Source organism: Bemisia tabaci, chromosome 10 (assembly GCF_918797505.1).
Source record: "Bemisia tabaci chromosome 10, PGI_BMITA_v3".
In the NCBI taxonomy this organism is placed as follows: Eukaryota; Metazoa; Arthropoda; class Insecta; order Hemiptera; family Aleyrodidae; genus Bemisia; species Bemisia tabaci.
This window is the reverse complement of record NC_092802.1, coordinates 37,178,403-37,195,923: the sequence shown is the minus strand read 5'-3', so window position 1 is coordinate 37,195,923 and position 17,521 is coordinate 37,178,403. Positions and strand designations below refer to the sequence as shown.

Genomic DNA, 17,521 nt, shown 5'->3' with positions numbered 1-17,521 from the left:
AGTGTGGAAAGTAAAAATGCGGGAAGTGAAGTTGAAATTGGCTCAAGACTGAAGGATTATGAAAATTGTGAAATCTCTGGGTCTTAAGAGGTGAAACACATGTAAAATATCCCTTTTTTTCAATGGCATTACCTGGCAACCTTGATGCAGGCAAACATCTTCTGTTTTAATGCTTTTATGTATCCATGTTAATGTCTATGTCTCTAAGATATTTTTTTTTTTTCTTATAGGGAAAGAATTCCGAGTTGTCATCTGCTGCGGGATCTCGACAACGAGCCGCACGTGTTCAACGTTGGCGTCTCGGACCTGGACCCGAAGCCGGTCTCGTGCATCGAGAAGCACAAAAAACGTGACTGTGATGTAATCTCCGCTTGCTTGAAACTCCTCAGCGTTTCAGCAAACAGCTAGGAAATTTTGCTTGTGATTTGTTTTTTTTCTACTCTTCTATATCTCCAATTGTATCAACCTATTTAAGGTATTTATTTTCAATCTTTGTGTCATTGAATCGTCGTTATTGTAACATTTGGCGTTCTTGGAGGTAAATTCCATACTTCCTCGTTTAAGGGGCAAATTTTCAGTGACCCAGTGGAAGATTTTTACTTAACAGTGTAATGATGAAAACAGGATGGCCACGATTAAGGACTCTTGAATCGTTAAGAAGTAATCAGGCAATTGTTTGCATCTTCTTCGAGGAAAAACTCATTGTGGTCGGACATTGCCAATTTTTTTTTTCATACATTACATGACAGTAGGTAATAATTTTTCCTGCTTCTTCTTTACATCCTGGTCCAGGAGATGGGTTAGGTACAGCTTAGTATGCAGTGTACCTGCAAGCAGTCTACCTGTTGGGTTTGACTGAATGAGTAGGGCGGCTGATGAGGTATAAAATAAACCTATATCATCAAGGTATACTGTTCCAGCAAATTTTTCCTTCATCAAGATTTCTTCTCGTAGGTATTTTGGTGTGATTAAATAATCTGTCACCATACTATTCATGAGATTCCCTACCTCAGCCTTAGTCCTCACCAAATGTTGAAAATTTTCCAACAATCGGTGGTGAAAAATGAAAATCCGTTTGTTTTCCATATTTTTGTGGTCATCCTAGACGAAACCATCCAAATCAAAAAACTTTATGGTGTCAAATTTTTCTGCTGCGTTGATACTTTCAAAGTCTTTCCACTTAGTCATATTTTTACGGATCATTCCATTCATATTTCTTTATTTTTTATGTACTAATTTTTATTTTATTTTATTTTTTGTTATTTTGTGGGAACTGAAAAGTTCTCACTGCGAAGTAATCTCATACAAGAATCTTAACCAATTTTTAAATCGTTAAGTTTAATTTATGAATCAGTTTTAGTTCTAAGGAGGGGAATACTGAAAAGTTTGCCGTTTCAGAGATTTTTCAAAGTATCTGCCGTGCGTTTGGTTTTCATTTTTCAGTCTGCTTCAAGTCTGAGAAGTATTGCGATTCAAGCTGTTTTAGGCAAAACTTTGGAATGTTATATTAAATGTCTCAGTGAAAGACTTAAAGTCCCATGGGTAATCTGAAGTGTGTCATGCGTTATTTGTGACCTACATGGTAAAAATATAATTGAGATCACAGATTGTTCTGTTTCCGTGTCCATGGATTGGGAAATCCATTCTGAATAGTATATGTAGAAGAGATTACAATTTTGATATCTTTAGCATACTTTTGGCATCTTTGGCATGATTTGTCACAATGATCTTCTTAATATTTGGTACAAATCCAAAGCCTCATTCTGCTGCCACCCAAGTCGTTTCTTTTTTCCCCCTTTTTTTTATTTGAACTACTTTATTGTAAAAAATATACATTTTCACAGAAGGGGGAACCGTGCGTTGCACATTACACCTCCCTTAAAAGTACTTATGTATGGACTAATTACAATTTGGGCGTAGAGTTTGTGTCTGAATTAAAAGTTAACAAAGAAAAATGAAAGCTGACCAAGGAATTGGTCTACGAGAGCAAGATGGCAGGACAGTAGAGGAAGATACCGGGAGTTTATAGTATCAGTTATTGCCACAATTTGCATGTAATCTAGTATCCAACATGTATTCTGGTAAATGATGATGCAATATTTCGACTTTACTATAAATTTCATATCAGTTACATACTCATCAAATAATCACAAGTGTGGTCGTTTGCAATCTGTCGGTCTTTCATGGTATACCGTATAGACTCCCACAAATGTTTAGTATTATGCCATTTCTAAATACTAAGTGGTCGTTTCTGAAGTGTGTCTTTTTTCATGATATTCTTCTTAATTGAAGATGAAAAGTCTTTTAGTAGCATTTTCATTTCGTTCCTTGTAAAAGAATGGGCCAAATTGAAGTTTAGATCAAACTTTTTATGAAACTGGTTAACGTCTCTCTTATTAATCTTCATGGGATTGAGAAGTACATCCATTCAGAACTGATAGACCAGCTATTGGAATGGATAAACACTGTCCAATTCTCTTTTAAATTGACTGCACTTACCCTAGCAACCATATTAGAAACAGAATCAGGGTCTATCACTTGATCTATTAGCAATCTTCTTGCGTGAATTTGTATTGCTGTTTTCAAATGCACATCTGGACAATAGGGATGTCGTGCATTTGACTGTGGATCGTCCTCATCATCTTTGTATATCGTCCAGTCATCAGCCATATTTCATCAGCATTTATCATTTTATTGGGTGTGATTAGAGGTGTTGAAGGACTGTGGTACCTAATATCCCTTATCTTTGTAAAGGAGACATAAAAGTTTAAAACATAATGCTCTCACACTGTCAGATACTTCATGGTTTGTTGCGTTCCCAGTTGCGCCTGGTGGGTTCTTCACCCAAATCTTTTCTGAAAATTTATGTTTGGAGTTACTTGTGAGTATCGCTGTTCGGCAAAGTGTGAAACTGTACTTTGAGAGAGTGCCTCTTACTTGGACATCCCATCCTAAGCCTGTAAGAAAGTGTCGCAGATTTGATGGAACTCCGAGAGTCGTGTGATTCCTCTGTCGGATCTGGTTAGTCTCTTTGTTCTTACCAACAATAAAAACGTCTGGACCTACCCTTAGTTCTTTTATCCTTTCTCTGAACAATTCAAAGAGGCAGACCATAGTATGTGCTTTCGGGCTAATAACTTTAGCTTCATATTTTCTCTTGTCTGCCATCTTTTGGTATGTGTCCAATTCTACAGCCCCAATTACAGCCACACTTTTCCTTAAATGGAAAAATTTTGGGTATTTAAATCTTTGTTTTTAATACTGTCACTTTCTGGATTTAAACTCATCATTTTCATTTGATGTTCGTCAAATGCCAAGTAAAAAATTTGAGAAACCTTTGAAGAAAAAAAATGGCTTTACATACTTAGTGTTTATACGTCATTGAATTAGGCTAAGGCAACGCGTTAGGGCGAATGATGGTATATTTCTCAATGTTTCTCGAACTCGGATATGACTTTTCCAACGATGAATCCACTTTAAGGCTATCTCTACTTTCCTTGCCAAAAAATAATTGAAGTTGGACCGCGGTGTGTCCAAGTGGTATTAAGCGTTGAATATTAGTATGCCTAAGAGTGGCCTTTCCCTGGCATATGTTTGGATACAAGCTCGGCAAATATACAGGGTGATCCATTAAAAAGTCCTGCATCACTCTTGGGACCCAAGGGCTTTTGCCCCTCTATGGGGTGATCCCCTTCAAAGTTTGGAGCTTCTGTTGACTGAGGAGCACTGGCGTAATTTCAAGACTATATCAATTTGTTTAAAAAATTACTGGGGTGATGCCAATTGCTCAGTGGCAATTCTTGGAAGCTAGCAACACTATTTTTCCCTGCAAAACAAAACTTGTGTGCAAAACAATCGAAACAATCTATGTAAACAATCGACAATGAGGCAGCTTGCCTCACCTTAAATCAATATTTTTAATGGATTGAAATTTATGCGGGATTGAAATGGATCAATTGGATCAATTCAGCCTGTGCACCATGCACAGTGTACCATGACGCGTTATAACTCGAATAACACGCTTCTGGGGCTTGAGGGCCAACATAGCTGGATGAATTTGTCTCACCGCATAGTCCGATGATGCCCAAAACGACAAAGCCGTGTACAAGATGTTCGGATGTGTAAAAGTCGTCATCAGAGGGACATTCAATATCAGTACCATTAATGCGTAAATCTAAATTATACGCAGTCATAAGGGCGGCAGGGCTTCCAATCCCGTCTAGCTTAACAGTGGCGAATCTTGCCTCGTCCTTCAGGCAAGCAGAAAACCGCTTAAACTTGCTGATGTCGTTTAGCATGTCTGTATAGACGTAGCTCTCTTTTATTATGTTGTCAGGGTTCCGAAGAACACCATGAACAAATTCAACACCCGGTATCAGAGGATTATTCCTAATGAAATGCCCACGCACAGCGTCGGATGTTGTTTCGTTGGATAAGTACTCAACGGTAGCCGGAAGGTTAACAAGAGTAACCTTAAAAGGGTCAGGAACAAAGTCCCTCAATCGGAGTTGTTTTGCTTGACGAACGACGTCACTTGGTAGTGGTGCGTTTACGATGGTACGAAACTGTTTACCAGCGTGTATAAGTTGACCAAATTGGTTGATTGTTTCGCTAACCCCTAATAGATTGTGTGTACATGTTCGGACGGCAGCTGTCATCTTGGGTGAGATCTGTGGTTGGTCGGGCTGCACGTGTTCATTAAATCTCAAATCTTGCGGTTCAGACTCCAGCAGTTGTAAGTCTAAGTGACCAAGAGCAACACGGTATAAGCATTTTTTAGAGAGGTGTTTTTTTAAAGTTATTTGTGTAAATTTTATTTGAAGATATCATATGGAGACTTTGTCACATAATGTATATGGTCTAGATTTAATCGACACAAAAAATACGTGTCATGGTTGCTGCCAAGACGAATATTTGTAATAAATAATAAAATAAATAGATTGAAATATGATGAAATAGAATAAAATACAGTGATATATTAACAATTAAGTAAATAAGAAGGATAGAACTTAACCTAGATGGAGTCCACCAGAGGTAGAGTTGGACACAATGATCGACATAGAATAAACTTGACAGGCTTTATTCGATAATTATACAATTAAAAAAAAGTGTAAAATATGAGCATGACATCTGTGGCTCCTCTCCCATCCTCCCATCCCATAAGCAAAGGTGAAAGCGATTTTTGGACATATAGCCAGAGCAGTAATAGCTAATTAACGCATCTGAAGTCTATGTTTAAGCACCAGGGGTTTGCCCTGACTCTAGTGCCGAGAGGACGAGAGACTTGACGTACAGCACATCCCTTGCAAAACGTTTAATGAATGGAGAGCACTAGAAGTTAGATAATAGGACGCTGTGTAGCATTAGTAGAGGTGCTTTAAAAGTTCCTGCTTATTAGCAGTGTAGGGTAAATGCGGATTGCATTGGCAATGTGGGGTGGGCGTATGACTGTTTCTCAGTGTCTAACTGGTGGGCCATAGGCGTTATATCTATCCATGGCATAAAAATGCCGTGAATTCAATTACTTTTTAACCTGAGGATGTAGCCGGTCTGGTTTGCAAAGCCAGGCAAATTTAGAAATAGAATCGGGCGTTAAGAATCTGCTGGCACTGACGTAATACCAACAGAGACTTTCATGAAAAATCTCAATTCCATGCTCCGTCAGGAAATCTGTTCTACTGTACAGACAACAATTGATTTTGTGACCAAAACACTTCAGTTGATTAAAGGAGAATTTATATGTATCTAATGGACAGGATGTCCCATGGCAATTCGTCATTGTAGTCTTTTAAGAAGGACTGTGGGATAATGGAAAAATATAGAGTTTTAAAATAGAATTTGGTCACATCTAACGGCAATGCATATGCATAACCTAGATTTATTCTTGTTTCATCATCACATTTCCTCAGTAAGGCTCGGACGAAGGGGTATTGGTCCATAAGTGACTCGTACGTTGCCATGCTGGAAAAAAATTTAGGTAATTGAAATTTTGGAGTGACAAGAGGGGGGGGGGGGGTTGCAGGCTTTTCTATCAACTAAAAGGTAACATAAAATTTATTTTCTAAAATCTAAGAGTACTTATTAATACAGTTGGATCATCTCTAGGGATGGATCGTCTGTAACAGTAAAGTCAACTGAAAACATTTTAGCATTGTTGCGAAGTATTCGTATATAAGTCTGCTCATGGTTTACTACTAGGCACAGCAGCCTACATTCGGAGTCGAACATGTGGAACAGCTCCTCTCGGAGCTGTGTTAATAAGTTTTGTGGTCCGAACAGGTAAAAGTGGGATACAATCCTGTCGTTAGTGGCCCATCTAGTGAGGAATTCATGGAATATTATCTGGTTCACAGTGTTGATTTGCATGGCACTATAAAGAAAAATAATGGGGATAAGTTGCGCTAATGGGTGGTGATGAACTAGTTTTAGTGGGAAACGTATGATGGGAGCGAATCTTTCAAGGAAGGCATAGACGGGGTTGCAAGAGGGAAAGGCTCTTCCGGGTTACGACTATATGTTTGCTCATGTTTGTTTACATGGTGAGAGTGAATGAGGTAATTTGCTAGGGATGTAAATAAGGCTGCAAAGAATTTCCATGAAAAACCAAACACTGAATGAAGTAATATCCGAAAAATAATTGTGTCTAAGACCAGTTTAATTAACTTAAATACGAAAATAATTCGAATAAATCCAGAAACCTCTGTTCCTAGGTCATAAAATACGCCCCATACTTTACGAGTTGTTTTTTGGAAAATGTTTTCTATAGACGCTTCTGTGAGAAAGTTTTCAAAGTGAAGGGTTCCATCCGCCTGCGGGTAGCCCAGTGCTTCCCGAATAACAGAGCCTTTGGACATGGAATACTCCGCTATAACTCCGCTGTAAGTAACTTTTCCGATTATGAAGCCAAAAATGTTTAGAAGTGCCAAGTTGTGTCCGATCTCCCCCGTTGATTCGAACCACTGCGCGCCGTGTCACTGAGAAAAACTCCAACACTGATTTTGCATAAAAGCTACTATGTTCCATACGAAATAGGCTCAAGGTTGATCTTTCAAATTATAAACAGAACGTAAAAAAAAAACCTTCTTACGATTTGAGGGAAAAATATCTCCTTCATTCTTTCCTCCCCTTATTTTGTAATTAATCAATAATTGTATCATTTAGGCATCAGTAGTATCCTTCAGTATCCTATTCTAGTATCCTTCCTTTTTGAAACTAAAATATGCATAAACAAGTAGCAAATAGTTATTAGCAAATAAAAATAAACACTCGGGATAAACAGATGAACCGCACTTTAATTAGACTACATAAAAGAGAAAGAAAATAAAACGAAAAATATAAACAGGAGCACGTTATAAGTCGAAAGATCGAAATCAGATCAGAGGCGAAGATCCGAGTCGAAGATCAGGGCTCCCACGCAAAAGCAGGTGGGCAGCCTCGTGACAGCCCGCGTCTGGTGGGCCGAAACGGCGGCTGGAACGTTCCGTGGGCACGGGCCAAAACCCGGGGGTCCCGGCTAGAGGCGGAAGCGACAAAGGGGGGCGGCGGATTCGCGCTGGACCCCCCTGGCCTGGCCTGGACGGCTGGATTGGATGGTGCCGGAGGCCATGCAGTGGTCGGTTTCCGCAGTGGGACCAGGAGGTGATAGCCAATAGGCTCCGCTCCACTGGGAGCAACAACAACGAGATGCCTGCAGCTGGGACAGATGACGCACTTCCTGCTTGGGTCCATCTTGCATGGGTCCGATACGGAGTCCGAGAAAAACGGTGAGAGACTAGAAACGAAGCATGGTCCGACGATCGATACGAACACGAATAGCTACATCAGCAAAACTCTCACACTCGTGATTCTCCACCGATGTTTGAGACTCTGTTTTCCTTCACGGCGCGGGCCCCCTGTTGCAGTGATGAATAATTGCTCGCAAAACGTAATTTCTTAACAGCAAACTGACAGTCACTTCCCGCAGAGTTTGACAAATTTCATTCTTTCGTCCAGATAAGTCGATCAGTAATCACTTTTAAGTGAAAGAGCTACACTGCAATGGAGGGCCTCTCGCCACGTCGTTGAAGCAAACTTTAACACAAATTTTTACACGAAAAGTCCAATTCCAAATCTGAATAATTTCAATTACATTTTATCCGGTAGAATTCCGTTGCTCCACCCACACAAGGGCGCGTCTCGACCCCCACAAGAGCCATAATTCAAATAGGAAACCATTCTTCCTAGAGCTCATGAGGTGGTCCAGAGGCGCCCTTGTGTGAAGGGAACGACGAAGTATATGAACTCCATAAGAAATAACGGAATTCGGGGAATTGTAATACTGTCCCAGTCCAGGGTGTAGCAGTCCAGGAGTCATTGGTAGGAAGATCACAGTCTCCCAATGGTTCGTAGGAGAAAGTATGAACCTCCCCAGGTCCTCTTCGTTGGATGTATTTATGGTAAATGGTACACAGTGTAGAGCGTATTTTGACTATGGGCAATGTTGGATCTGCGCAGGAGATTTCGTAACTAGATGGCAATAGGGTTCTATTCAAGGCGTCCATATACATAATTTGGGTTGTATTCTCCAATTGAACGGGAATATCTGCGTGACATGTTGGTTGTTCAATTATCGCCACTGGGAACTCTGAGCATGCTTTTAGACGGACACCGTGTCCAGCGGGGTATAAGATCCATCCAGGAGAGCCAGTGATAGTGAGTGCTGCTAATTCGGGATGTTTTCTGGCCGCTTGCACTATTGAGGTTCGGACCATCTGTTCTAATAAACATTGATTTCTCAAAATTGTCTGAGTGGTTGACCCCAAGGCCAGCTTCGTCAAGAACTCTTGGCCGGCCAATCCGGCTCGTAGCAGTGTGTTCAAGGATCCTTGAAATTGGTGATCTATCTTAGGAATAGCAAGCCCGGAAGTATTACTAACAAACACCAAGGGGTCTGTCGTTGGATGCACTTCCAATCCGCACAAAGTGATGGGATCAAGCAACGTAAATGCAGCTGTTTTCCTCTGAATAACCAGGTCCCGTTTATGAGTTGACGCAATAACAATGGTTCCCTCTCCTGGCTGTACGACTTTCCAATTGCATTCTGTTTTGGGCGGATTATTGGTCAGCACGATGATGCCGTCTAGGGTATGGCTGGAGAGTCCTGTAGGGCTCCAATTTAAAGTGGAGCCATCTAGCGTTCGGTGACCCTCTCCCATGTGAGTGATCGCAAATTCACGGACAGCTGACATTTCGAGTTCCAAAACTCCTTTCAGAATTTTACTAGTCGACCTTGAACTTGTGCAAAAGCCAGCATCGTCTAAGTTCGGCCCGATCAATATCTTGGTCACCCCAGGTGCTGTAACCGAGACTTCAGCTCCTTGCAGCTTTGTCTTACTATACTGCCATGCATCTAGACACTCTCGCTCCGTTAATTGATAAGTGACGGGTGTGAAGTCATCGGTTAGTACCTCAAGCTGTGTGGGATTATTTGAGTAAGTGCAGTACATAGTGTACTGTCTCAGCTCTAGCCTGCAGGTTCTATGGGGACGGTCCACAAATTCGGGGAATTGTAATACTGTCCCAGTCCAGGGTGTAGCAGTCCAGGAGTCATTGGTAGGAAGATCACAGTCTCCCAATGGTTCGTAGGAGAAAGTATGAACCTCCCCAGGTCGTGCACAATCGAATGCTGTGAGTCCGGCGACAACCGGGAAGCATAACGCAAAATACCACATGGTCCTAGTGAGTCCTGAGTGAATGGTATGTTGCCATGCTGGAAAAAAAGTCAAGCAGTTGTAAGTCTAAGTGACCAAGAGCAACACGGTATACGCATTTTTTAGAGAGGTGTTTTTTTAAAGTTTTTGTGCAAATTTTATTTGAAGATATCATATGGACACTTTGTCACATAATATATATGGTCTAGATTTAATCGACACAAGAAATACATGTCATGGTTGCTCCCAAGACGAATATTTGTAATAAATAATAAAATAAATAGATTAAAAGATGATGAAATAGAATAAAATACAGTGATATATGAACAATTAAGTAAATAAGAAGTATAGAACTTAAGGTAGATGGAGTCCACCACAGGTAGAGTCGGACACAATGATCGACAAAGAATAAACTTGACAGGGTTTATTCGATAATTATACAATTAAAGACACATCGGGAGTCGCAACAAGACTGAAGCTCAGGAATTTTCTCAAATAGAATGGGCGTGAATGGACTTTTTTTAAGAAGGGCGAGGCGAAGTAGTTAAAAAAGGATGCATGTCGCCAGAATATGCACGCTGAAAGAAGAAAAAACAAAACCTGGAAGACACCCGCGGAGAAATATTTGAAAAAAAAAAATGAGTGTTCGTGCGAACGACATCGTTAAATTACGGACGATGGGGTATTGGTCCATGAGTGAATGGTATGTTGCCATGCTGGAAAAAAAGGATAGTAACATGAAAATTTGGAGTGACAAAGGGGGGGGGGACTTTGCGGGCTTTTTTAGCGACTAAAAGTTAACATAAAATCTAATCTCATTTAACGGTGCTTAGTTTAATTGGATCATTTCCAAGGATGGATCGTCTGCTAATGTAAAATCTACTGAAAACATTCTGGTATTATTATGATTTATTCTAATGGAATATGAATCATAAAATAAATTTTTAAATGAAATATCTACTTGAAATTGAAATAATTCTTTAACACTCATTCCATTTATTCTTAATAAAAAAGATTCAATATTTACTTGAACGAAGAAGTTCTTTGGATCGTAATGGCGTCACTCAGATTCTAGCCAACTTTCTGTTTTAAAAATACGACTCATAGGAGTTACCAACAATGATTTCAGAAATACCTCTAGTTTTTGGCCTTTTGAGAGTTTTTCTGAGCACCTGGGATTTTGCAAATCTCCTCGAAAGCCTTTTCGTTAGTCTCCTGCACAAACATCGCCCTCTGATCCAATGCATTGGGTAAAACTATTGAAGCCTGCCAGTCGGCGTGCTACCACCAGGAATCCCTTTCGAGCTTCTTCATTTCGCGAAGATTGTTGGCTGATGGTCTATCATTAGACAAAGGAGGGTACACTCAGAGTCAAACATATGAAACAGCTCCTCTCGGAGCTGTGTCAGTAAGTTCTCAGGCCCAAATAGGTAAAAGGCGGATACTATGCCGTCGTTAGTTGCCCAACGCATCAGGAACTCATGGAAAATGATTTCTTTCTCTGTGTTGATTTGCTTGGTGAATGCCGAATGGATGCTGTACAGAAAAAATAACAGGGATAAGTCGCGCGAATGGTTGGTGAGCAGCTAGTTTTAGCGGGAAACGTATGATGGGAGCGAATCTTTTAAGGATGGCACAGATGGGGTTGCAAGAGGGAGGGGGTCTTCTGGGTTACGGATATATGTTTGCTCATTTTTGTTTACATGGTGAGAATAACTGAGATAATTTGCTAGGGATGTAAATAAGGCTGCAAAGAATTTCCATGAAAAACCAAACACTGAATGAAGTAATATCCGAAAAATAATTGTGTCTAAGACCAGTTTAATTAACTTAAATACGAAAATAATTCGAATAAATCCAGAAACCTCTGTTCCTAGGTCATAAAATACGCCCCATACTTTACGAGTTGTTTTTTGGAAAATGTTTTCTATAGACGCTTCTGTGAGAAAGTTTTCAAAGTGAAGGGTTCCATCCGCCTGCGGGTAGCCCAGTGCTTCCCGAATAACAGAGCCTTTGTTTAAGCGGGCGGAGGGTGCTTCTTCCCTTAGGGGAGATTCATATTTTGTAAAAAAAATTCGGTCAATTAGCATTTACATAGAAAATAGAAACAGTCAAAATGCTAACGACAATTGCAATGAAATAGAAGATGGAGGTGTGAGGCCTGACTGTAGATTCTAAAGTTCAGACAGACAGACATCAATCTGTGAGGTAAGCTTCTGTAAACAGCTAATTTGATCATTACAATCTTGGTAGTAGATAGATATTTCTAATGGCTCCTTAGAGAAAAGCAATTAATTCCGTCAATCACGACGGCAATCTCTTATATAGAAAATAATATAGTGATACATGTATAAATCCACTCAAAACAATACAAAAAAAATCTGCATGGAGCATTCGAATGGAGTTCAGTTTGAATCGCTTGACATGACACCAGGAATTTTTTTGTGAATAGACCAATGAATAATATACTTATACAGACCACTGTCCGCCCGAGCAGTACAGAGACAGAACTCCAGTACACTTGATCCGGTCAATGTAGAATTTTTGAAAAAAAGTTTTAGGCTCAATCAGGTTATGACGAATTTTTATGCAATTTTGGTTGCTGAATCCGATTTTTTGGTTTCCCGAAAAATTTTCCTCATGCTAACTACGGATAATCGAAAAAAATCCCGCTTCTCCGCGGTTTTTTCTCAATACCTCCGTTCCAGCGCAAGATGTTGCAAAAATAGGCATTTCCAAAACTTAAGCTGATAAAATTTCCTTTGGTACTGACTCGCAAAGTTTTATTGTGGGCCCGAGAAAACCGCCGCTAGAGCAGGGAGAATCTCATTAAACGCGAAAAATAGCGTTTTTCTGCTGTTTTTCAATGTATCTTCGTACCCATTTGGGATATCAAAAAAGTATACTTACTTCCAAAATCAAAGGCGATACTCAATTTTTCTCAATGGTTCGGAAAAAGTCCCTGAGAAGTACTCCAAATCCTTCGAAGGACCCCAGTAGACACCCTTTTCCTTCTTTTCCAGAGTTTGCATAGACCCAACAGAATGTTGGTAGAGAAGAGCTTCTCTGACTCTGAAGCTGCTTTGATCGCAATTATTTCTCAGACTTACTTTTTGGTCGCAAAACTGTAGGAATTCATTTGCAGAATGCATTGAAATTTGGGGTCGACTTGTTTACTGCTAGAATGCACCAATACCATTCAGTTATCATGAAACATGCCGTTTGATTAGTTTTGGGTAGAAATCAAAGTCAATTTTTTTCAATTTTTATTTGTTATTTTGTTACTGTTACCCTCAAAATTAGTTTCAAATCTTGGGTCAGCATCCAACATACGTACGTTCAATTGGACCCTTGAAATTCACCCAGTCGGTACTCTTTTTTTTTCTTTTTCTTTATCAAAAGACTACTCCTTCCTAATAAGTCATATGCCTACCTCTTCGTTGGATGTATTTATGTTAAATGGTACTACATGCATAGGGTTTGCCCGCAACATAGTTCCTTTTAGCATAAACATGTTTGATTGAACAGTTTCTTTTAATAAACGTATGGCATGACTGCATGAGTGCCATAGGATCTCTCTGGCACGTTTCTCCTCTAATTCTTGAAGTGGTACTTAAGTGTTAAACTCACAATGTCTTTCAAGATGGTTTAAGATTTCACCATTTTTTATCATGTCAAATGTACTCTGAACGTATTTTCAATGTTTTATGGAAACTGTCCACTAAGCATCATCTTGGAAAATCATGTACATTTTCGGCTTAGAAATCAGACCTTTTTGTTTTACCTGTTTTGTATTTCTGTATTACTTTAACTATATTTTGGTAATTACATCTTTATATTTCCTTGTTTAGCACAGACTAATCTTGTATCATAAGGATTATGGTGGTCGTCTGTGAATCGCTGTCATGAAAACACATGTTTTTTAATATTTTCACCCAATGAGTGTATAATTAAATTTGAACCGCATTTTGCACCGAGGAATCAATTTTTCTGGCCCATTCTAAAATCAACATTTTTCACTGGTTTCCCTATTTAGATAGGTGCTTCTATGAATAAGCGAGAAATATTGCCGGTTTATCATAAAATTAAGACGAGTTGATGTCCTTGGGAACTGAAGAAAGTAACTATGTTAAAAGGAACCACAATGGCAAAGTGTGAGTGATCGATGTATTCCCGCAATTGAATATGTAGTAAAGAATTGATCATGAAGGCATTCATTGTGGACACCCTGATGATCGATCCTTATTTTCGATTTTCGAGTAAAAGATGAGTGGATACCTACATCGCTACTGAGGAACTACTTTTTTTGTTTATCAATGTTGCATCAAATGAAATTCACATAAATATGTCCTGCTCTCTTTTCAAGATAAAGGGTGTATTTATCATTTTATGTATTTATTATTGTTGTTTGTTTTTAATATGACTGAAAGTATTCTATTTTATCATCGCCACCTCATTAAACCAAGAAATCTGGATACAGAAAACGCTGTTCTGACTAATGAAGCTGAGTAAAAAAAAAAATGTAATTTTTAGATACTTGAGTTGATCTAAGAAAGCTCATAAATCTTATTAAAAAAATTAATGGATGTGATTAAAAGTTTTTAGAGAGAATTGAAGAATGTTATTAAAATTAGTTTTAAAGAATTGCAGAATGGTTCAAGAAAAAAATAAAAAATTAAAAAAATGAATGAAAATATAGCCAGTAATTTTAACCAGAGTTACTTTTACTCATCTTTCTTGTTTTTTGTACCTCACAGCCTTGAGTATAAGTGGAACATTACAATTTATCTCTCTATTAAGACGACAACAAAATTAAGTCAATTTGATTTTTATAAACAACACGCTCAATTTTTTTCCAAATTCAGTTCTCTTCTAGCCACTTTCGATCGTGCCTTTGATGCACATTTCATATGATGTTTTATAATTTTAAAATGATTTGTGTTTAGATAATGTTTCATTTATTTAATTTATGGAATTACTTCGTTTGCTCTGTTTACGAGCCGAAGCCACAAGCTCGGCGAATATACAGGGTGATCCATTAAAAAGTCCCGCGTCACTCTCGGAACCCAAGGGCTTTTGCCCCTTTATGGGGTGATCCCCTTCAAAGTTTGGAGCTTCTGTTGACTGAGGAGCACTGGCGTAATTTCAAGACTATATCAATTTGTTTGAAAAATTACTGGGGTGATGCCAATTGCTCAGTGGCGATTTTTGAAAGCTGGCAACACTATTTTTCCTTCATTTAAACGTGTGCAAAACAATCCGAACAATCTATGTAAACAATCGACAATGAGGTAGCTTGCCTCACCTTAAATCGATATTTTTAATGGATTGAAAACAATGCGGAATTTATGGATCACCTTGTATATCGAGTTGTGTAATTGTACTTTTCATCCACTTCTTGCCCGTTTAAAGATAATTGAAGTTGCTACCATTTTTTCTTGAATCTCTCAATCAGAATTCTTAACCATAATATGGTTGGACTATTTAAAAAAGGACACAAGTCCTAGAGGTTCCCTCTTGCATTTGGAACCGCACCGTATGAAATTGTCCTTATTATCACTTTACAAGAAAATTGTTAAATTATTGAACCCTTTTGGAATAAAGTAGTTTTTATTTCCATATGATTTTTTAGTTTTTTACAGCCAAATCTATCTCACACTAGCTTTTCAATACTGCACAAAGCGGAATGCTAAAAACTTGAATCAATTTTTTTTATTAAATTAATGGCTCAGTTTAGTTTTTCTGGATGAGCTTCTAGTCAAGGTATGAATTAAAGTATCACCAGTGGTGTGGCCGTGGCGTACTTTGCAATACATTGATTGATCGGCCTTTTAAACCTATAGAGAAGGATCGATAAACCAAGTGTTTGCAACGGACACCCTAACAATCGATTCTTTACCGTAGCTTTTGATGGGAAAATATCGATATATCGCAAAGCACGCCACTCTACTGAGTACCACGCAGCATTCATTTTTCTCAAAAACTTCATGAGGAATATGAATCACATAATGGTGATTTTGTCAGTCAGCAGCACTGATTTTTCTCCATTTAAGTCCGTGAAAAATATCGATTTAAGGTGAAGTAAGCTGCCTTACCAAGAATCGATTTTTAACATGCACTTAAATGGAGGAATAACAGTGTTCTCAGAGTCCAGGATTCGGCAATGGAATTTCGCAAGGGAAGTCTCGAAATCCACTTCAAATAAAATTCAACTGTTCTCAAGCAAGATTTCTTTGATGGCAGGAATACTAATGGGTGATTTCACGTCAACTGGAATAGTTTTGTCGCTGTAACAGACAACACATTTTGTGGTCATATTTTTAGTAATAATGATAATCGCTCGAATTTTTTTGCATTAATTTACACAGGGTTACGTGTTGTAACACTTTACAAAGATTTATTGTTCTAATTTTCAATTTCAATTTATAAACGGCCGAAAATGTGCTGTCTTTTACGCTGACTTTTTACCGTGTAACGAACATCACATTTTCGGAATTTACATAATATCGATTGAGAAGTAGAGCAATAAATCATCAGAAAGCTATATAATACGTAACCCTTTGAAAATCAATGCGAAAAAAATTTGAGTGATTATCATTTCTACTAAAAATATGACCGAAAAATGTGTTGTCTGTTACGGCGACAGAACTATTCCAGTTATCGTGAAACCGCCCTAATGACGTCTTTTGTGCACACTTACCTTCATTTGATCAAGTTGAAAATACTTGCTGATATCTCGTTCAGGGGTTGATTTATGAGCCTCCCGTTGTGTGATTCGTTTTCAGTGTACCTAAGCTTTTGAAAAGGCGACAAACTTTTTCTGATACAGCAAACATTCACGTAGAACATGTGACAATTTTTTCAGACTCAGACCTAGTCGTATAATAATTGGACAACATTTTTCAAGAAAGTACCAGTATTTCAGGCTCTTCCATAAAAACACCCATTTGCTCAAGGAAGCAAATTGAGTATAAGTTCTTTCTAAAGTGAGCCGGGAATAGTAGCTCCTTATTTCAAGATGTTATCCAATTGTGACCGTTCTTTGCAAAGAGGAAAAAATTTTGCATCGCACTCACAAATACCTAAACTTACGAAAACTAACTCATGCACAACATGGAGAAGAAGACATTAAAAAAAAAATTACATGAAAGAAAACAGTGTAATGCATGAACGTTGTATTCAAAACTCTTTTACTTGCACCTATGTAGCATAGATTGCAATAAGTAGCAATTACAGCAATTGAATCAGTGAGAACGAAAACACACCGACTCGGTACCTCGAAAATGCTCACTTTTCACTAAAGACAGACTATTAAGGTCAGTGAAGTTACCGTATTTGTTCCAATTAACTTGGACGTTTAAAGTTTCCTTAAGTACTTGCTTTTAGGCACCAAAAATCTTTTTCTTATACTAACTTCCTCACCTAATGTGCAGTTTTGTGTGTGTCTTGATTATTTTCATTTTTTCGAGTCTGTGTGTTTTCGTTCTCACTGATTCAATTCAACCGAGTGTTGTGTATGTTGCCTAGCTCCTATTTGAAGAGGCCCCCATTCATTGCAATAAAATCGAAATAAGTTAAGTTGCAATTTTTCATTGCATTGTATATTGCCTACCTTTCTGACACATGGAGCTCATTTTGGCGACTTTTTAAAATCAGCATAAATCGACTAAATGATGTAAAATTATTACAATTTAACGGTTAAAAAACTACAACTGTATTAAAACCAAATTGCAATTTAATTTCAATATTACCGTTGCACTGTGCTACTTGGGCAAGTGAGGTTTTGATACAACGTCGTTTTCTCCAGGAAGGATCTTATATCTCTATTCCGA

At 38.5% G+C, this 17,521-nt stretch overlaps 1 protein-coding gene across 2 annotated transcripts in view; it reads left to right on the top strand.

Annotated features, from left to right (window-relative positions):
* The window catches only part of Ipk1 (Inositol phosphate kinase 1), a 54,632-nt gene extending 39,324 nt beyond the window's left edge, over window positions 1–15,308 (top strand). For both annotated transcript variants that reach the window (XM_019040551.2, XM_019040542.2), the window contains exon 11: window positions 231–15,308. In XM_019040551.2, coding sequence (XP_018896096.1) covers window positions 231–408 — 178 coding nt within the window. In that variant the 3' untranslated portion in view covers window positions 409–15,308. The remainder of the gene's footprint in view (window positions 1–230) is intronic.
* Window positions 15,309–17,521: the final 2,213 nt, after the last annotated feature.